Source organism: Eulemur rufifrons, chromosome 28 (assembly GCF_041146395.1).
Source record: "Eulemur rufifrons isolate Redbay chromosome 28, OSU_ERuf_1, whole genome shotgun sequence".
Taxonomy (NCBI): domain Eukaryota; kingdom Metazoa; phylum Chordata; class Mammalia; order Primates; family Lemuridae; genus Eulemur; species Eulemur rufifrons.
In genome coordinates, this window is record NC_091010.1 from 71,200,306 (window position 1) to 71,221,790 (window position 21,485).

Here is a 21,485-nt window from a genome sequence, read left to right on the forward strand (position 1 = left end):
GGTGGCGTGTGTGAGGTGTGTGGTATGTGTGATGGGGGTGGTGTGTGTGAGGTGTGTGGTGTGTGGTGGGGGTGAGGTGTGTGAGGTGTGTGGTGGGGGTGGCGTGTGTGAGGCGTGTGGCGTGTGTGAGGCATGTGGTGTGTGTGGTGGGGGTGGTGTGTGTGAGGTGTGTGGGAGCACAGAAGTTCCATCGAGGCAGAGCCTCCTTGGCAGGCAGTCCTCACAGAGCCTTCCCAGCTCTGATGGGGCCGCTGGCCACTCCCTGGCCTGAGCTGTGGCCACCAGGGGTCCCAGGGGCGAGCATGTGACCAGCCTCCCTCAGTCCTGGGACACAGCATCTCTCGCCCGGACCCCTTGCCCTGGCTGGGGCGGCGGCCTTGCCGGGTACCCACCCTCTGACCACTGGCCATTCTGCTCCCCGGGCTCTCACATACCCCACGTGGGCCCCAGGGTCCCTGGGGTGATGCTCACCTGCCTGGTTCCACTCGGTGGGACTGACACCTTCCAGCCAGCTGCCCAGCCCCCCTCCCTGAGGCAGCGACTCCTGCCATGGAGCTGGGCCAGTGAGCAGGCTCTGGACGCGGAGACCCGGCAGCGAGAGGCCTTCGCGGTCTGTGTGAAAAAAGGTCCTCGTGCTAGAAAGGGCTGGGGATTCTGAATGTCGCCACTGCCCCCCCTTATTTCTCCGGGTGACTGTCCTGCAAGGGCCCCGTGCACACAGCATCACACGCGCCTGGCACCCTGGCGCGGCGGGAGCGGGAGCGGGAGCGGGAGCGGGGCCCCCATGCCTGCCTGCAGCACGGCTAAGGCCGCGGTCCCCCGGCAGTGACGCCTTCCTGGAGGGCTACGTGCAGCAGTTCCTCTACACCTTCCGCTACTTCTGCACGCCACACGACTTCCTGCACTTCCTCCTGGACCGCATCGGCAGCACGCTGTCCAGGTACACAGCAGGGCTCCCGACCCGGGCCGGGTGGGCCCCCACGGTGTGCGTTTGGCCGCCGTGCAGGGCAAGGCCGTCCCAGGGCCCCAGCGAGGATGAGGCGCCATGAGGGGCTAGCAGAGCCTGGGCAGGAAAGGTAAGCGTGAGGGCAGAGGGCAGAGAGGGCAGAAGGCGCGGAAGCAGAGAGAGGCACCGGTGGGTGGGCAGGACTGGGGGGCTCTTCCCTGCTGGCCAGGAGGACGCAGGGGAAGAGCCCAGCCAAGGTGGAGGGTCCAGCTGGCCCCTCACCACCCTGGGCAGGGCACCCCCACCCACGGCTGGGGCTGGAGAGGGTGGCGGCTGTGGGTGGGGGCGCTCGAGCTGGCCTGTCCTTACCCCAGGGACACCCTGTGCACCCTCCTGCCCAGGTCAGCTCCAGCCTTGGGGGAGGGACCCCCAGGAGCCCCCCAGGCCCCCTCAACTCCCCACATGAGGAGACTGGCTCCCACCCTGCCCTCGGGAGAGCTGGCTCTGGCCCCCGCCCTCTGCCCACTCCCCCAGCACCCCGGGCGCCTCAGGCTGCTCCGTGTGCCTCCAGGGCCCACCAGGACCCCACCTCGACCTTCACCAAGATCTACAAGCGGAGCCTCTGCGTCCTGCAGGCCTGGGTGGAGGACTGCTACGCCGTGGACTTCACCAGGAACACGGGGCTGCTGGGCCGGCTGGAAGACTTCCTCTCCTCCAAGGTGGACGCCACACGTGGGGCTCCCACGGTGGGAGGTGCCACCCTCACCCTGGAGGTGGCAGTGACCCGCCCTCATGCTTCTGGCCAGATCCTGCCCCTGGACGGCTCTGCCGAGCACCTGCTGGGCCTCCTGGAGGTGCGCACGGACAGGCGGGCCGAAGGCGCCCCTCGAGGCGCAGACCTGGAGGACCCCAAAGAGGCTGAGGAGGACGCCAGACCCTTTAACGCCTTCTGTAAGAGGCTCTCAGAGGACGGCATCTCCCGGAAGGTGGGCACCGTTCCCAGGGGAGGTGGATATGGCTCCCTGAGCCCAGCCTCAAGGACATGGCGTGTGCATACACATGCACACATATACACGTGCACAAAAGTACATGTGCATACATATACACGTGCATGCATGCACACACATGCATAAATGTGTGTACAGACATGCATGTATGCATGTGTACACGCACACAAGCACATTCGTGCACATGCATGTCTCTGTGTGCACACACACATACACAAGTGCACACGTGCACTCTGTGTCCCCATTCTGGCACTTCCTGCCCTGGCCCGGGTGCTCAGGTGAGGGTCCTGCTGTAACTAAACCCCTCACCTTCCTGAGCCTCAGGCCTGAGACCTGGGTGGCAGAGACCACCGTGGGGAGATGACTGGCCTGTCCATTAACATATGGGGACAGCCCCCAAACTCAGCGGCTCTGTCCATGGGGAACCATTGAAATGACCAGCACAGGTGTCCTTGTGCCAACAGCTGTGGGTGGGCAGGGGCTGCCCTCTGGCTGTAGTGGAGCCAGTCTGAGCAGTCCTGGGCTTGGACCCGGCCTGGTCCCCACCCTGTCCCCACCCCCAAACCACTGACCTGGAGGAGACAGCCAAGCTCAGGCCCCTCAGCGCCTGGCCTGCCCTGCAGAGCTTCCCCTGGAGGCTGCCCCGGGGCAACGGGCTGGTGCTGCCGCAGCACAAGGAGCGCCCGTACACCATCGCCGCCGCCCTGCCCAAGCCCTGCTTCCTCGAGGACTTCTACGGCCCCTGCGCCAAGGCCAGCGAGAAGGGGCCCTACTTCCTGACGGAGTACAGCACTCACCAGCTCTTCAGTCAGCTGACGCTGCTGCAGCAGGTGAGGGAGGTTGAGGACCCCACGCTCGGTCCTCCGAGGCGTGCCAGGGGCACAGCCAGCAGGGGGCCCTCAGCGGGTGCTTCCTGGAGGAACAGGTCCTGGTCAGGGAACGGGGCAGTGCCAGCTGCACAGGTCTGGGGGAGCTCCTGCCTGCAGCAGGGAGCCCAGAAGGGGCCTCCTCCACCAGCACAAGCCACGACACCTGCCCCCCGCTGGGCCTGGCTCCTCCCTCCACCCTGGCGCTCCAGTCTCTCCTCGGGCACTGGAGGGCGCCCTGGGGCCACATGGGCTCTGTGTCTTCCCCCTCCCCTAGCAGCCCGGGGTCCTCGTGCCTCTGCGCTACTCCTTCCTCTGCTCCCACCCAAACAGCCCAGGCAGCCCCTCCTTGGTCCCCGCCATCCTGGGACCCCGTGTCACACGGCAGGGACAGCAGGGATGCAACCCAGCAATGCCATCAGGGCTGGCAGGATGCTCTGAGCCCCTGGGAGGACACACACGAGGAGCCCTGCTGGCTAGGCCCTGTGGGCTGTTGGGTGGGTGCTGAACCCAAGATTGCAGAAAGTGTCCCCAGAAACCCCCGCCCTCCCTAGGACCCTCCCTTGGCCATGAGGCCTTGGGGAAAGGGGCCTGAACCTCTGTTTCTGTGTCTTGGGCAGGAATTGTTTCAAAAGTGCCATCCTGTCCACTTCCTGAACTCACGGGCCCTGGGAGTCATGGACAAAAGCACAGCCTTCCCCAAGTGAGCGTCCCTGCGGTGTCCCCAGGCCCTTGGTTTGTGGGGAGGTGGCGGGAGGGTCTTGGGGGCCTCCCTAAGAGTCTCACGGACTCTCTTGGCCAAAGGGAGATGCCTGGGTCTCACTCGCCCCACGGGAGTGGCCTCTCAGCCAGACCCCGGCCCCCTGCACACAGAGCCCCCTGCAGCCAGGGTGACCTGCCCAGCTTCTCTTCCAGATCCAGCTCTTCCGAGTCTCTGTCGGCCAAAACCTGCAGCTTATTTCTGCCCAATTACGTCCAGGACAAGTACCTGCTACAGCTTCTAAGAAATGCCGATGATGTCAGCACCTGGGTGGCTGCCGAAATCGTGACCAGCCACACATCCAAGGTGGGCTCGTGGCTCTGCTGTCAGAGCAGGGTGGGGGGTCCCCCTGCTGCTGGGCCAGCGGCACCTTCTCCTCATGCAGGGAACCCCCACTCACCAGCCCTCGGAGCCAAGCGACCAAGGGCAGGGGGACAGGCAGAGCCCAGGGTTAACAGGACCTCGCCACAGCCTCAGCTTCCCCCAGGCACAACAGTCACATCCCCAGCCTGACACCTGTCCCCTTCTGCTAGGGGTGCTGCTCAGCTGTGGGCCACTAAAGACCCAGGACGAGCCACAGCCCTGCACAGAGCCCTGTCTGGGCCCTCCCCACACACACACACACAAAATCACCCTCGCACAAACACACACAACCCACACACACAAACACAATCCCCACACACCTATACAATCCCCCCACACACAATCCCCCTCACACACACACCATCGCCTTCTCACACACGCACACACAATCCCCCCACACACATATACAATCCCCCTCACACAGACACAATTCCCCTCACACACACACACAATCCCCACACACACACATACACAATCCCCACACACACATATACAATCCCCCTCACACACACAATCCACACACACACACATACACAATCCACACACACACATATACAGTCCCCCTCACACACACACACAATCCCCACATACACATACACAATCCCCCCCATACACACACAATCCCCTCACACACAGACACAATTCCCCTCACACACACACATACACAATCCCCCTCACACACAGACACAATTCCCCTCACACACACACAATCCACACACACACACATACAATCCCCCTCACACACACACAATCCCCATACACACATATACAATTCCCCTCACACACACATACAGAATCCCCTCATGCACACACAATCCCTACAAACACATATACAATCCCTCTCACACAGACACAATCCCCCTCACACACACACACACACACAATCCCCATACACACATATACAATTCCCCTCACACACAGACACAATTCCCCTCACACATACACATACAGAATCCCCTCATGCACACACAATCCCTACAAACACATATACAATCTCTCTCACACAGACACAATCCCCCTCACACACACACACACACACACACAGTCCCCACACACACATATACAATCTCCCCCATACACAGACACAATTCCCCTCACACACACACACACACAATCCCCACACACACATACACAATCCCCTCACACACAGATACAATTCCCCTCACACACAGACACAATCCCCACACACACACATACAATTCCCCTCACATACAGACACAATTCCCCTCACACACACACAATCCCCACACACACATATACAACCCCCCTCACACAGACACAATCCCCACACACACATACACAATTCCCCTCACACACAGACAATTCCCCTCACACATATACACACAATCCTCACACACACACACACACATAATCCCCACACATATAATCCCCCTCACACACACCATCCCCCTCTCACACACACATACACAATCCCCACACACACATATACAGTCCCTCTCTCACACACCATCCCCTTCACACACACACTATTCCCCTCACACACACACTATTCCCCTCACACACAATTTCCCTCACACACACATATACATTCTGCCCCCAGACACGCAATTCCCCTCACACACACACACACAGGATCCCCCCTCAGGCACACACACAATCCACACAAGACACAATCCCTCTCACACACATACAGCCCACACACTATCCCCACACACACAATTCCCCTCACACACACACCATCCCCCCCACACAGAACCCATACACATACAATCCCCCTCACACACACACACACACACACACACGGTCCCCCTCACACACACACACAACCCATACATGCACAATCCCCCCACACACAATCCCCCTCACACACACACACACACACACACACGGTCCCCCTCACACACACACACAACCCATACATGCACAATCCCCCCACACACAATTCCCCTCACACAAGCACACACAGTCCCTCTCGTGCACACAGTCTCTCACACACATGTTCTCTCTCTCTCACACAAACACACGCGGCTCAGTCAGAGCACACCCCGCGCAGGGCTCCGGCTCTGAGCCAGCCCCCCCAGGACTGGGGTGTGACTCCCACTGCTCCCCGACCTCACACTTCGCCACCCTCGGCAGACCGGGCACTGGGGTGCTCGTCCGGTTCGTGGAACGAGGGAGTCGAGTGAGACGCAGCTCGGTGGTCTGGTCAAGGGGCCGCTCCCAGGTTCTTCCAGGTCCTGGGGGCCTCAGGCTGGACGCGGGGGCTTCTCCGCGGGGCACTGGGCAGCCCGGGAGGGACACACCTGCCCGGGCCGGCACCTCGTCCAGTTCCCGCCCACCCCAGGGAGGGGCCGGGCGCCATCCTGGGGCTGCACCTCCCCCAGCAGACGGCCACCGGGAGGCCTCTCCTCTCCTGGCACCTGAGGCCAGCGTTGCTGGACAGCACGGGCTGGGGCCACACCGACAGGCAGAGGGCACCTCTGTGATGCAGGTGGACACCTGCCACCTGCTGGGCCGCAGCTCCCTTAAGGCAAACCTGGGCCCGGGGACAGGGTGCCCCGGCAGGGACCTACCGCTGCTGCCCTGGAGAGGGTTGAACGTGCCCACGGAACCGGGCAGGGCGGCACCCGGGGCTGCCCAGGAGCCCACTGAGGCCCAGCCCCTCCTGCCAGGCTGCGAGGCAGCCGCCACGCTGTGCCTCTGCTCTAGTGTCCTTTCAGGCCTTCTCCAAGCCCCACAGGGCAACCCTGGGCCCAGTAATGAATACAGAGTTTTCTGGTTCTTTTCTCTTTTGGGGGGAATTTGCCAGCTTTGGGTACAAATCAACCCGCCCTCATTTCCGCCAGGACGGGGGAAGGGGGAGCCTGGGTTACCATTGTGAGGGACTTTAGGACGCGGGTTCCTTAGTCGGGAGGGGGGGGCTTCCCAAGGACGAGATCAGGGGCGCTGGCCTCGTGTCCTGGGAGCACCCTAACCCCGAGCCACACGAGAAGGCAGGGGACAGTACCTCCCAACCTGAGAGGGGCCCCCAGTCTGCGGCGCCCTGCCTGAGGGCCGAGGACACGCGGGCCCTGGTGTGCGTCTCGAACATTCCCAGGTCTCTGGGGTTGGCAGCGGGGGGAGCCGTGCAGACTCACACCCAGGTCAGCTGCAGCCTGGGGGGCACGAAGGACTCTGCTCTCTCCACAGCGCCCCTGCCCGTAGATGAAAGGCAGTCGGTGAGAAGGAGCAGTCCTCACCGCAGACTGGCAGCTGCGCACTGCATGTCACTAACTGTGGTGTCACAACAATGCAGAGGCTCAGTTTGACTTTGTAAACTCATTTATGATCCCAGAAAATTATTAAAATGCAAAATTCGAGCCAGAGAGTGTAAGGCTGTGAGCCATAACAGTACGTTCTACTCCGGTAACATCCCGGGCAACGGCGTGGAAATACGAGGCCAAGAAGAAACTTCTTAATGTGAAGGAAAATTTTCTGTCTTTTATTGGACGAATGGTGGTTTCGATTTCATTGACTGTTTAAGAGAATGGAGCACGGCGGCCAAGAAGCAGGAGCACCTCAGTGTCCACAGACGGGTGAACAGATGAGGAAAATGTGGTCCACGCACACCTCGAAATGTCACTCGAGATTCTGACACAAGCCACAGCGTGGGGGAACGCGGAGGGCACGATGCCCGGTGGTTGAGCCCATCACAACCACAAATACCACATGATCCCATGCGTACAAGGTCTCCAGAGGAGTCAAACTCACAGAGACAGAAAGTGGAAGACGGTGGAGGGGAGGGGAGCGGGAGGGGAGTTAGCGTTTAATGAGGACAGAGTTTCAGTTTCTCAAGATAAAAAAGTTCTAGCGATTGGCTGCACAACAACGTGAATGTAGTTAACACTACTAACCTAGACACTTAAATGTGGTTACAGGGGTAAATTGTATATTCTATATTTTTTACAACTAAAAAAAAAAAGTGATACAATAGTTCTATCTGAAAATTACATACTTTGCATCTATTTAAATCTACGAAGAAAAAAATTGAGATGTCAACTTTAAAAGTGTGAGCGGTAAATGTTTTTTGAGATCCTTTAAGAGGCACTCAAGACAGACAGTTGGAGGCCACAGCTGAACAACCTGGGGGGTCGCCTCCGCCTGCAGACAGAAGTCAAGCCCCTGGAGGTGCGTCCATCAGAACCCGCAGTCTGTTCACACCGGAAGGATGGCCCAGGCCCTGGTGACATTCCTCAGGCAGCTCTGGAATGAGGGTCAGCTGAGTTCTCCAGAATCTTCCAGAAAGCCCCTTAGAACTTCTCTGAAAGGAATGAGAATCCCACCAGGTGTGGCATGCGCCACCCACAAGGTGGTCCCATCAAATCCAGCAAACTAGGCCGGGCGCGGGGGCTCACGCCTGTAATCCTAGCACTCTGGGAGGCCGCGGTGGGAGGATTGCTCGGAGGTCAGGAGTTCGAGACCAGCCTGAGCAAGAGTGAGACCCCGTCTCTACTAAAAATAGAAAGAAATTATCTAGACAACTAAAAATATATAGAAAAAATTAGCCGGGCATGGTGGCGCATGCCTGTAGTCCCAGCTACTCGGGAGGCTGAGGCAGGAGGATCACTTGAACCCAGGAGTCTGAGGTTGCTGTGAGCTGGGCTGACGCCACGGCACTCTAACCAGGGCGACAGAGCAAGACTCTGTCTCAAAAAAAACCCCCAGCAAAGTTGTCACTGCGAGCCAAGGAGCCCCAGGGGAAGTATCTGCTCTCAAGGGACCACATCCTGAATGGCGCCGACACCCTCCTGCAGTGGACTCCACAGATGGACCACGAGAAGCTGCCCACCGCTCTCCCACCTGCCTGGGACGCGTCTTCCTGGGTGGGGGAGCCTTCCCCACTGGTCCACTCCTGGTGCAACTGGGAAGCTAGGGAGGTCTGTCCTAGCTCGACTTTGCTTTTGAGAAGTGAGGCTGGACCTTTTCTCAAATATTTCTGCTCAGGCAGAAATCAGGCATTGCCTTTTTGCTCTGTTGTGTCTCCAGTGATGCCCACCCCAGCGCCAGCCCTGTGGCACAGCACGCACTCTTCTGTGCCCTGAAGCTGGGTTATTTTAACAGGTTCCCAAGTGTTCTCCATTTGTTCGCCTTAAACCAGAAGACAATGAACGTGTGATTTTCTCGTTTCAGTTGCAAGTGAACTTGCTGTCCAAATTCTTGCTGATTGCGAAATCTTGCTACGAGCAGAGGAACTTTGCGACGGCCATGCAGATCCTGGGTGGGCTGGAGCACCTGGCCGTGAGGCAGTCCCCTGTGCGTCCACCTCGGGCCGCGCGGGCGTGGGTGTGAGCACCGCAGGGCCGCAGGCGTCTCACCTGTGCTTTCGTTTCAGGCCTGGAGAATTCTTCCTGCAAAGATGGCAGAGATCCTGGAGGAGCTGAAAGCCGTGGAGGTACTAGTGCTCGGCGCCCACCTGGGGCCTCTCCTTATCGGCCTGCCCGCATCGCGGCACCCCAGACCCGCAGCGCCGGTGCAGCCTCCTGCGGGAACCCTCCGGCCATCTCCTGGCGGGGCCTCTGCCACCCACCTGGGCAAAAGTGCTGCCCACTGGGGTTCACTGGCCCGACTGCCCCGCACAGGCGACGGGTGCCCAGAGGACGGGACTGAGACCTGTGGCTGGGGCCTGCCCAGGAGATGACAAGGAGATGCCACTTGCAGCCATCAGGCATTTCCCAAAATGAGGCAGCGGGAGCCAGAGCAGGCAGGACCTGTCCCAGTGCTGGAGCTCAGAGCCCAGCCTCAGCTCTTTGTGGGTGGGGGGAGCTCGAGCACGTCCTCCCTGGACACACAGATGCGGGGCCCCTACCACCGTCCAGCCCGGGTCTCATCCCAGGAGCCCTGCAGAGCCAGGAGACGGTTTCGCCATTCCCGCAGCGCGAGGTCAAAAGCTCTCTGGTGGCTGTCGGTTCTCTTCTTGTGCTCCGGCAGGCGTAGGGCCCAGGGACTTTCAACCCCCGACCCAGTAGCACAAGGCACATTTCGGACTGGGCGCTAAATCAGAGTCTGTGGACTCTGGGCCTGACCGCCCCCCTCTCTCCCCTGCTTATGCCCCACCGGGCTGCCAGGTCTTCCTGAAGAGCGACAGCCTGTGTCTGATGGAGGGGCGGCGCTTCCGGGCCCAGCCCACCCTGCCCTCGGCCCGCCTCCTGGCCATGCACATCCAGCAGCTGGAGACAGGGGGCTTCACCATGACCAACGGGGCCCACAGGTGGGGCAAGCTCAGGTGAGGAGGGACCCAGCATGACCACAGACCCAGGGGGCTCAGGTGAGGAGGACCCACCGTGACCACACACCTGGGCTCTGGTGTGGGGGACGCAGCAGGAACACAGGCCCAGGGGGCTCAGGTGAGGAGGACCCACCGTGACTACACACCTGGGCTCAGGTGAGGGGGACGCAGCAGGAACACAGGCCCAGGGGGCTCAGGTGAGGGGGACCCACCATGACCACACACCTGGGCTCAGGTGAGGGGGACACAGCAGGAACACAGGCCCAGGGGGCTCAGGTGAGGGGGACCCAGCCTGGCCACACACCTGGGCTCAGGTGAGGAGGGACCCAGCATGACCACAGACCCAGGGGGCTCAGGTGAGGGGGGCCAGCATGACCACACACCTGGGCTCCAGTGTGGGGGACCCAGCATGACCACAGACCCAGGGGGCTCAGGTGAGGGGGACCCAGCCTGGCCACACATCTGGGCTCAGGTGAGGGGGGCCAGCATGACCACACACCTGGGCTCCAGTGTGGGGGACCCAGCAGGAACACAGGCGCAGGGGGCTCAGGTGAGGAGGACCCACCATGACTACACACCTGGGCTCAGGTGAGGGGGACGCAGCAGGAACACAGGCCCAGGGGGCTCAGGTGAGGAGGACCCACCATGCCTACACACCTGGTCTCAGGTGAGGGGGACGCAGCAGGAACACAGGCCCAGGGGGCTCAGGTGAGGAGGACCCACCATGCCTACACACCTGGGCTCAGGTGAGGGGGATGCAGCAGGAACACAGGCCCAGGGGGCTCAGGTGAGGGGGGCCAGCATGGCCACACACCTGGGCTCAGGTGATGTCTCCTCCTGTCCCTGCTCTGCAGAGGCTGGGCCACTCACTTCCCCTCGCCCGCCAGGGGCCTCAGTGCTCCCCTTGCCACAGTGATCTTCTCTGCAGACTGCGTAACCGTGGTCTCAAACACCCCAGGGCGTGTGGTGACCCTGTCTGGGGATCTAGGCACACCTTCCCCTGCCCCCCGCCCCCTCGTCTGCAGCACAGGTCACCCAGGTTGCAACCGCCACCCCTGGACACACATGGTCCCGTTCGCCCACCCCCTTGGGCCCCTCCCTAGAGACGCACACCTAGGACCCGAGGTCGGGCCTCAGCCTGTTCCCCAGTCCTGCTGTTGGCCTGCCCAGGGCACCCAGGACCCAGCCACCCCGCACGCCGCCCGGGGCGCAGACCAGGGGCTGGTTGTAAAACCCACCACCACCACCCCAGAGGCGGGCACAGCCCCGGCCACAAAGGATCGCAGCTCTCACTTCTGCTCAGGGGCCCAGCCTGTGTCCGAGGGGCCCCTTGGGGGCCTGCAGCCCACAGCACTCCTCCCTCAGCCCCACGACCCCCCACCCTGCGTCTCCCCCCGCCCTCTCTGCCGTCCACACCAGGTCAGGCCCTGGCCAGCCGCTCACTCCTGCCAGGGCAGACACAGGGCCTACCCTGCTCCGTGCAAGGCCCCTTCTTACATAATCAGCAATTTTAAAAAAACAGTTACGATACACCACAGATGTGTGCTTATTGTAAGAGACCAGGAAACCCGTGTCAACAAAAAGGGAGTGGAAAACTTAATGCACAGTCTGGAAGGAACATGGGCTAACACTTCGTGTTTGCTCTTCTCGACGCTGTGTGTGTGTCTGAGAGAGAACCTATTCACGCTTGTCCTTTAATTGACAAAAACGACCTCACTCACACTGGACGTACTGTTTCTTCATCCAACACGGGACCTGGCATGTCTGTGGAGTCTGCAGCTCCCTGGGCAGAATCAAGAGCACCTGCTTCCCAGTTCCCCGTGTTCGAGATTATACCCTGCGGTGTGCTCCAGGGAAACAAGCCCTGGTTCACAGCCTTTGCTGACCCCCAGGGGTGAACGCCCCACGGTGGCACGTGGGAGCCCAGCTCAGCCCGAATGTGCCACGCCGACCCCCAGGGGGTGAACACCCCACAGTGGCACGTGGGAGCCCAGCTCACCCCGAATGTGCCACGCTGACCCCCAGGGGGTGAACGCCCCACGGTGGCACGTGGGAGCCCAGCTCACCCTGCATGTGCCACGCTGACCCCCAGGGGGTGAACGCTCCGCGGTGGCACGTGGGAGCCCAGCTCACCCCGCGTGTGCCATGCTGACCCCCAGGGGGTGAACGCCCCACGGTGGCACGTGGGAGCCCAGCTCACCCCGCGTGTGCCATGCCGACCCCCAGGGGGTGAACGCCCCACGGTGGCACATGGGAGCCCAGCTCACCCCGAATGTGCCATGCCGACCCCCAGGGGGTGAACGCCCCACGGTGGCACGTGGGAGCCCAGCTCACCCTGCATGTGCCACGCTGACCCCCAGGGGGTGAACGCCCCACGGTGGCACATGGGAGCCCAGCTCAGCCTGCATGTGCCACGCTGACCCCCAGGGGGTGAACGCCCCACGGTGGCACGTGGGAGCCCAGCTCAGCCTGCATGTGCCACGCCGACCCCCAGGGGGTGAACGCCCCACGGTGGCACATGGGAGCCCAGCTCACCCTGCATGTGCCACTCTGACTCCTCTGTCTGCCTGGCCCTGACACCAGGAATCCCTTTTGGAACCCTCAGGCCCAGCCAGAGCAGGACAGAGCAGGTTTTCAATAAATATTCGTGGACTGAGACGTGAATGGACGGACGGACAGATGAAAGGCCTGAGTACTGAAATGAGCTGTGGTCTTGTAAATACGTACGGAAAACCCACCCTTCAGTTTTCACACTTTGAGGACACGTCAGGAACTCGCTTGCCACAGGCTGCTCCTTCTACACAGCAAACTTATGTCTTTTCTCCCCCCCCCGCAAAGAAACATAGCCAAGGTGGTGAGCCAGGTGCACGCCTTCCAGGAAAACCCCTACACCTTCAGCCCGGACCCCAAGCTGCAGTCGTACCTCAAGCAGAGGATCGCGCGTTTCAGCGGAGCCGACATTTCCACCTTAGCCGCAGACAGCAGGGCCAACTTCCACCAGGTCTCCAGCGAGAAGCACTCGCGGAAGATCCAGGACAAGCTGCGGAGGATGAAAGCCACGTTCCAGTAACCAAACTGGGGTCTGGGTGTGAAATGCCAGACACGCCGGACCTGCCAGGAGGCGGCTGGAAGCAAAGGGCCGCCCAGGGCCTGAGGATCCCGGTCGGGCTGCGGTGTTAATGAGGCTGCCCCCAGCCGGGGGACCCGCAGGTGGGGGCTCCAGTGGGGCGGGCGGTCTCCTCCCAGGAGAGGGAGCCAGAGCGGGCACCAGAGCCTTGGGGGCTTGCGTGTTTCTGCTAGAATCAAAAAATTAACTTTAAAGATGAAAATAGAGAAAGTAGACTTCCCAGGAATGTGGTATTTGTCTGTGCCTCTCATAGTGACCCCTTCAAAAACCAGCGCCGCCCCGCTCAGCAGACGCCAAATGCACCTGCTCGCTGAGAAGCCGCTTTCCGGTCTGGCCTGTCTGCTCAGCGAGGAGGCTCCAGGGGCTCGAAAGCCTCCCGCCTGTGCCCCTCCGTGGGTTCACCCCCACTTTCACTGCGCCCACCCCTGGGGGCTCGCCCAGGGGCGGAAAGTGGCCTCCCCAGCCCAGCCTCCGGCGCCGGTGAGCGCCCTGGGCCGGGCCCCTCCCTGCGTGGAACCGCGCTGGGTGAGGCAGGTCCCGCAGAGGCCGCGGACCAGGAGTCAGCTCCAAACCAGAGATGCCGCGTCCCGGGCAGGGGCGGGGCCGCCGCCGCCCATCCGCCTCCAGCACCCGCGCTCCAACCCCGGCGCCCACCGCGCCCGCCCCGCGCACTCGGCGCCTCACGCGCCACTCATGCTTCGCCAGACCAAGGCCAGGCAGCCGCGCTCTGGTGGCGCCAAGCCGCTCCCCAAGGCTCAGCCTCCAAACAGCTGGTGTTGCGCTCTGGCTGCGCGTGGAGGGAGCCCCTCGGCCGGGGGCGGCCGGTGCCCGCCCTGGGCTCCCGGGCAGGGACAAGCCCAGAGCCAGTCCCAGGCTCCGACTCTCACAGCGCAGATTACCGCAAGACCCAGGATTTCTGAGTTTCAGAATTAGTGATTCTTTAGACCAACCAGCTAGTGGTGTTTCTAGGAAAACTCTTACTTGTGACAAAACGCTTACTTTTTAATGTCAAGATGTGTTTTCCCACTTACACTCATCGGAGACATCCAGGCCCCGCTTAAATGGAATATAGGAGGGACAGCATCCCGGCCGTGCAAAGCAATCATTTTTTAGGCTTTTATGTGACGATTATGTTCTGCTGATCAACCCCCACATATTCAGATTTTGTATCTAGCAAAGACAGTGCCCGGCGCGCGTCAGCTTTGCAGTTGTGTGAATCGTTTTCGCGGGGAAGTGACCAGGCTTTGGCTTCAGCACAACCATTTGCATGTCTCCCAGTGTCACACGGTACCAATTTCTAAATAAAATCATTTCTACCAAGCCCCTCGCGTGAGCCGTGCTCTGTGGGTCTCCAAAGTGACATCTGCTGTGCGGGTCAAGGTGGTTTCCTTCGTGGCCAGACGAAGGCCCCCTTACAGGGCACACGTATGCACATCCATGAGGGCACAGAAGTCTTCTAGACTCGTGTCTAGTTCAGGCCCCCCAGGAGGAGAGAAGCCCCCAAACTCCCAGGCCGCGTGAACCGGCAGACTCGCCCTGCAACTGCAGGAAGGACTGCTCTCTTCCGGTGACAGCTGTGAATGGCCTAAAATGCCACAGGTGGTTCATCGTGGCCACTCCACCTCCGCCAGCACCCTGACCCTGCACCTCCCCATCCTCGGTGTCCACGTGACCCAGCACCTCCCCCCTGGGTGCTCACGGGACCAAGCACCCTCCCTCCTCGGTGTCCACATGACCCAGCACCTTCCCTCCTCGGTGCCACGTGACCAAGCACCTCCCCGCCTTGGTGCTCACGTGACCCAGCACCTCCCCCTCCTCAGAGTCCACGTGACCCAGCACCTCCCCCTCCTGAGTCCACGTGACCCAGCACCTCCCCTCCTCAGTGTTCACGTGACCCAGCACCTCCCCCTCCTGAGTCCACGTGACCCAGCACCTCCCCCTCCTCAGTGCTCACGTGACCCAGCACATCCCCCTCCTTGGTACTCACGTGATCCAGCAACCCCCTTCCTCGGTGCTCACGTGACCAAGCACCTCTCCCCGCCCCCGTGTTCACGTGACCCACCATCTCCCCTCCTTGGTGCTCACGTGACAAGCACCCTCCCTCCTCCGTGTCCACATGACCAAGCACCTCTCCGCCCGCGAGCAGGTAGGAGACGGCGCTGGAACACCGCTCCCTGCGAGCAGTTTGCCGCGTGGAGCCAGCTAACCTCACGCCAAAACCTGATGCGGACGCCAACACAGGTGCGGCAGGTACAGCCCAGGATCTCAGAGAAACACACACAAGCCACACGGGAAATGCGCCTAAAAAGGATATAACACGACCAAGCAAGGGTTAGCTGAGGACTGCTAGTTTGGTTTAACATTGTAAAAACTAGTGTAATTCGCCGACTTAACAGAATAAAGGAGAAAAACTATACGATCATTTCAACAGATGCAGAAAAAGCATTTGACAACATTCAACCTTCTTTTAATGTTAAAAATTCCTAGCCAAGTATGAAACAGAAGGAAACATCCTTCACTTGACAAAGGGCATTTAAAAGAAAGGACAAGAACAAACGAAAACCTCCGGCCACCACCATTCTTACTGGTGAAGTCTGACTACTTCCCCCTGAAAAAAGCGTGGCCACGCCCACCACCTCCTGTGGCCGAGGTCCTGACCAGTGCCACAGGGCAGGAAAAGAACCCAAAGGCGTCACGGTGGGAGAAGATGCGCCACGGCTCCCCCTGTAAACACCGACTGTCCGCACAGATGATCCCAAGGACTCCACGAAAGCTACAACTTAGAAAGGTCACAGGATACAAGATTAATACATAAAAATTATTTGCATTTCTATATACTAATAGCAAACTAGAAAATTAAAGGTTTAAAATGCCATTTATAATAACATTAAAAACAAATGATACAGGCATATGCTTAACAAAAGACATATAAACCTCTGCATTGAAAATTACAAACTGCAGAGAGATCGAAGACAACCTCAACAAACGAAGTGGTGAGTCGTCTGCTCAATCAGAGGACCCAGTGTCATGAAGACACCACGTCCCCCTACGGTGACTTACAGATGCCAGGCGACACCGGCCATCGTCTCGGCAGGCTTCCTGTAGAAATCGACAAATCACTCTAGAACATACGGGAGATCAACAAGCCCAGACCATCCAAAGCAGCCTCTAAAGTGCAAAGCTGCAGGACCTCCACTGACTCCAGGACTCAGCGTGCAGGTACGGTGATCAGCACAGGTGGCCCTGCAACAAAACTCTGCCAGTGACTGCAGGAGGCGGAATAGAGAGCTCAGGAGTAGACACACACCTTTACTCCCATGTTCAACACAAGAGCGGAAGCAGTCCAATGCGGAGACCAAATCAGCACGTCAACACGTGCTGTGAGACAGCTGATGGCCACACGGGAAACACCCAACCCTCTCACATCATACACGAGAATAATTTGTGACACAAATCCGTAAATGTAGACGGTAAAATCACGAAGCTTCTAAAGGAGACTGAGGGGAAGAAGGTCTTCATGGCCCGGCAACGAGCACAGACCGCTCAGGTCACAGAAAGCAAGAACCACAAGGATCGTCACTGAAAATCAACCATGGAAACAGCCACTAAGAAGAGGAACGGCAGGCCGAGGACTGGGGGAAAACACTCACAAAACACACATCCCGCAGAGGGCTGGAATCCCAAATACACAAAGAACACGGGTAACTCAATAATAAAAACAACTTGGTAAAACACGAGCAAAAGATATGAACAGATACTCCGCAAAACGCGAACACACACGCCGCCAACGAGCACCTGGAAAGAGGCTGGCGCCGTAGATCATCAGAGAGACGCCAGCTGGAACCACGATGAGCCGTCCTGCACAGCCACGGGAATGGCTAAAATTGGAAAAGCCAAAAACACCAAACACGGGTAAGGACAAGGAACAACCAAATGTCATACGTCGTCAGTGGGACAGAAAACAGCATAATCACTGTGGAAAAGTTCTAGAGTCTCCGATAAAACTAAATGTACACGTGCCCATGACACGGCAAGGCCCCTCCTGGGTGGAACTGTCAGAGAGAAATGAAACGTGTCCACAAAACACCACGCACAAGAATGTCCACAGCGTCTTTGCTCACAGCAGCGAAGGCACGCGAGCAGCCGGCATCTCCCCACAGCAGGACGGCAAACGCGCCCTGCTCCACTCACACGCAGGAGCATCACTCAGCCGTAAAAAGGAACAAACTTCTGGTGGGGACAACACGGGCCCAACGCAGAAACAGCTGCCGAGACTGAGCCTTTCAGAGAGAGCCGCGGCCGCGACGTCCTCAGGCAAAGCCACACAGCCTCTCGGGGCCTCCCGGGGTGACATGCGAGTTCTATGTTTTGATGGTGGTTTGGGCTAAACAGGTGTACACGTTTGTCAAAACTCAGCAAACATACACTTAAGATCTGTACATTTCACTGTATGTAAATTTTATATCAAAAGGAAAAACTAACAAAATACTAAACTCCAGCTAACGATACTTATACTGAAGCGCTGGGGGGAGGGTACTGATGTCAGCAGTTTACTTTGACACACATCAGAAATGGGAAGGGTCAGGGATGAACAGATGGGTAAACACGAGCAAAACAAGCCTAGTGAATGTGAAGGAAGAATCTCGGTGTCGGGTATACAAGCGTTAACTATAAAATTCTTTCAACCCTACTGCACAATGACATGTTCAATCAAATCTTGGAGACTAAGAATAAAAAATAAAAGGTTGACCTTGATGGTCTCGAAGGCCCTTTCTATGACTTTCCCCCTGGGGGCCAGTTCTGGGACACGTGAGTTTCGTTTTTCTCCTTCTTAAACAGAATCCACCGCGAGTCCCACAGAATCCTGCTCTCAAACCCACCGGACTCAGCCCCCGGGGTCTTCCCAGCAGACAGTCCAGGGAACACACAACTCCAGGAGCTGCCGGCCAATCCACAGCGTGGGGACAGCCCCAGGGACTCCGGCAGGCGTCCACGCCACAGCCCACGATGAGGAGCAGAGGTGCCCGTGGTCACCCTGGGCAGCTCCCTGCCCACGTGGGAGTTCCAAGAACCAGGAGCCACAGAGTGACAGGCAGGGCTGATAAGTGATCACATTCAGACATGCTCACTGTCAGTCGCAGACGATGGTTAGAAATCTTAAAATTCAAGTCTGAAAAAAGTCTAAAACGAGAGGCCCCGTGAAATAAATACTTGCTCCATCCTCCTGGCTCTCCTCTCCCTCACACTGCTAATCACCACGGAAGCCAGGCCCGGGCAGCGCCAGAGCATCACACCGCCACCTCCAAGCCTGGCAGCGTCCCCACCTGCAGGAGAAGGACAGGGCAGGACGCGTGGGGACGCTGGCCCCACAGCAGGGGCAAGGCCCGAGCCAGACCCAGGAGCACCTGCAGACTCGGACAGCCTCTCCTGGGAGGATGGAGCTCAACCTCCCAGCCTCCCAGGCCTCCCAGCCTCCCAGGCCTCCCGAGAGGGCGGCAGGCCTGGCAGGCGTGAGGACTGGAAGCCGTCCCGCACCAACGGCCCTCTCCTCCGCGCAGCGGGGGCGTCAGCCTCCCCATCTCTCTCTGGTCCTTCCCCAGCCGGCACGTGCTGCGTCCTGGGGGCTGCAGGCAGGGCCAGGCAGAGGCCGAGCCGGTGGCACCGAGAGCCAGGCAGACAGGTGCGCGCCGCCCAGCTGGACCTGATCGGCAGCCGGGAGGTGTCTGGAGAAAGGCTGCCCCCAGCCCCCGCCTGGATGGCGGTGGGGCAGGATGGCGTCTCGTTTTCATTCCCCAGCCCCCGCCGGCCAGGACCACCGTGCCGGCTGCTACCTCAGCAGCACGGCACCGCCACGGTGGCAGCACGCAGAAAAGCAGCCTCCACACGCACCCGCACGGCCCCGCCTCGGGGGTAGGACAACTCCAGCCGCCCCACCCCCAGCGCCTCTCCGTACCCCCAAACGCAGTCACTGCCGCCTCCAAATGGCTCGGCTGGTCCCTTGGTTTTTTTGTTGGAGCACTGGAATTTTTGGAAAAATATGCAAGTACCTTGGTACTTAGAAAAATACAAGAATTTATTAGAAGCAAACAACCAAAACGAAGAGACAGTGACCAAACTGCCGCACTCTCCCCATGAGTTCGCAGGTGACTCAGCACAAATGTCAGCACCAAGGCACAGGGGTCCCCGGGACTGCAGGGAACAGCCTCAGAGACCCAGGGACGGCCAGAGGGTCTTCCTCCCCTGCCCACCTCTCCCCTTCCCCGAGCAGGATCGCGGTGCCACAGCACATGCAAAGGAAACCTACTCCACCCACACTGCAGCCCCTCGGCTCGGCCCCTGCTGCAGGGGACGACACCAAGGTGCCCACAGGTGGGTCTTCAGAGGGGCCGGGCTACCAGGTGAGTCCGAATGGTCGCGTGAACGCTCACGGCTCAGACAGTGCGAACGTGCAGGCACCAATGAGGAAACATTTACAAGACGATCACGTTATCTCCACAGAATAAACCATGTGAAATAAAAATTTTCATTATTTTTAACCAGAGAATCAACAATCTAAAAGAAAAACATACACAGTACAGAAATCCAGCACCATGTACTGTACGGCTGGAATTAACCAGACATGCTCAAATGAATTCACATGAATATTCAGAACAATTTCAAGAAAAGAACAAGGCATTGCAATCTGTATCTACTCTCACCTTGGCAAATTCAGGTAGTAAACTTACATGCTTTTGGCAATAAAATTTCAGTCCTTATTAACTGGGCTTTGACTGTCTCACAAAAACTGTTAATAATCTACTTCAAATGGAAAACTTGAGGCTTTAATTAAACACAGATTAATAATTCTGTTGATCTCCGCTAAGCACGTCTGAAATATTACAAGGAACTTCACTACCAGGGCTCGTGAAAAGGGCTCCCAGAGAAGTACGCACACGAAGCCTCACCTGGATCTTGCACAGATGGTACCAGGTGGACACTGGGAAGAATGTCTGATGTTTCAGCCAAAATCTTTAAAGGTTTTGCCAGATGCGGTACTTGAGCACAAAGTGATCAATTCGAAAAAGGGCAGCTTATAACTCACACTAAATCTTTCCTGAATTAACTCTGTATTTAGAGAGAACTAAACCATGTGTTTAAGTGACTGAGTATTGAAATAAGAAGCTGGAATCAGCGGGACTTCAGGCCAGGGCTGCAAAAGCAGCTTCGGAAGTCAGGCCAGGCCTGCGTGTCCACAGACGCTGCAGACGGGCGGGAGGGAACGTCTTCCGAGATCCGGCTGCCTTACGAGCCGCTCGAGGGCGAGGCCCAGCTCTGTCCTGTTCCCCAGCCTCTCCCCCGCGCCCAGGACGGTGCCCGGGATAACAGACGTGCAGATATTGTGGGATGAACTCACTGAACTTCTCTATTAAGACTCTGGAGGTTGCGTGTGTGTGTGTGTGTGTGTGTGCACAAGTGTGCGTGTACACGAGTGCATGTACATGAGTGTGCGTGTGCCTGTGTGTGCGTGTGCCTGTGTGTGCGCATATGTTGTGTGTGCTAAGAAGGGCTTTCTCTATGCCAAGATATTTCTTTTAATTCTTTTGGGACTTTTTCTGTTTCTTTTTCTCCTTTTTGTATTTACTATATTTTATCTATTTTCAGATGCAAATTTTCCACATTTCTGAAATCAAGATACACCTTACCAAAGACAGTCTCTTAATTATATTTTGCCAGTGGTTTACTTTTTCCTTTCTGAGAAACATAGAAAATAACGGTGTGTTGTACAACTGACAGTCTCTCAGACGACAGAATTCAGTGCGTGTGTGACCCACTCAGAATTTATTTGCCGTAGGGACTGAGAAGGGGATTCAGCTTCATGTTTTCACCAAGGCCCCCACCACTGCTACAGAAACCGCTCAGGGAGCAAACCGTCTTCCCAGAGCTGCCGCCTGCGTGCAGGTTCTGCCAGGCCCACTGACCTGCCCCGCAGGCCCGCGGGGAGCCTTGCTACCTGCCAGGGCTTTACGAGGCGTTTACTGCCTGCTAACGCCTCCCTCCTGCTAGGCTGCCCTCTCAGAATTTTCCTGGCTGCTGCTTGAAGTTCGTTTGCCCATGAAAACTTTAAAATCAGCGTGTCGAATCCCAAAACAGTCCCGTGGAGATCCGAAAGGGCACCGCTGGTACCCCAGGGGAAAGAGCCCAGACGCGTGC

At 58.5% G+C, this 21,485-nt stretch overlaps 1 protein-coding gene across 1 annotated transcript in view; it reads left to right on the plus strand.

The window, feature by feature from the left end:
• KNDC1 (kinase non-catalytic C-lobe domain containing 1) overlaps window positions 1–13,684 on the plus strand; it is a 44,421-nt gene extending 30,737 nt beyond the window's left edge. The window contains exons 22-31 of the mRNA XM_069460190.1: window positions 827–940; window positions 1,518–1,665; window positions 1,753–1,932; window positions 2,577–2,783; window positions 3,440–3,522; window positions 3,735–3,885; window positions 9,073–9,195; window positions 9,275–9,334; window positions 10,008–10,165; window positions 13,007–13,684. Coding sequence (XP_069316291.1) covers window positions 827–940; window positions 1,518–1,665; window positions 1,753–1,932; window positions 2,577–2,783; window positions 3,440–3,522; window positions 3,735–3,885; window positions 9,073–9,195; window positions 9,275–9,334; window positions 10,008–10,165; window positions 13,007–13,238 — 1,456 coding nt within the window. The 3' untranslated portion in view covers window positions 13,239–13,684. The remainder of the gene's footprint in view (window positions 1–826; window positions 941–1,517; window positions 1,666–1,752; window positions 1,933–2,576; window positions 2,784–3,439; window positions 3,523–3,734; window positions 3,886–9,072; window positions 9,196–9,274; window positions 9,335–10,007; window positions 10,166–13,006) is intronic.
• The last annotated feature ends 7,801 nt before the right edge of the window (window positions 13,685–21,485 follow it).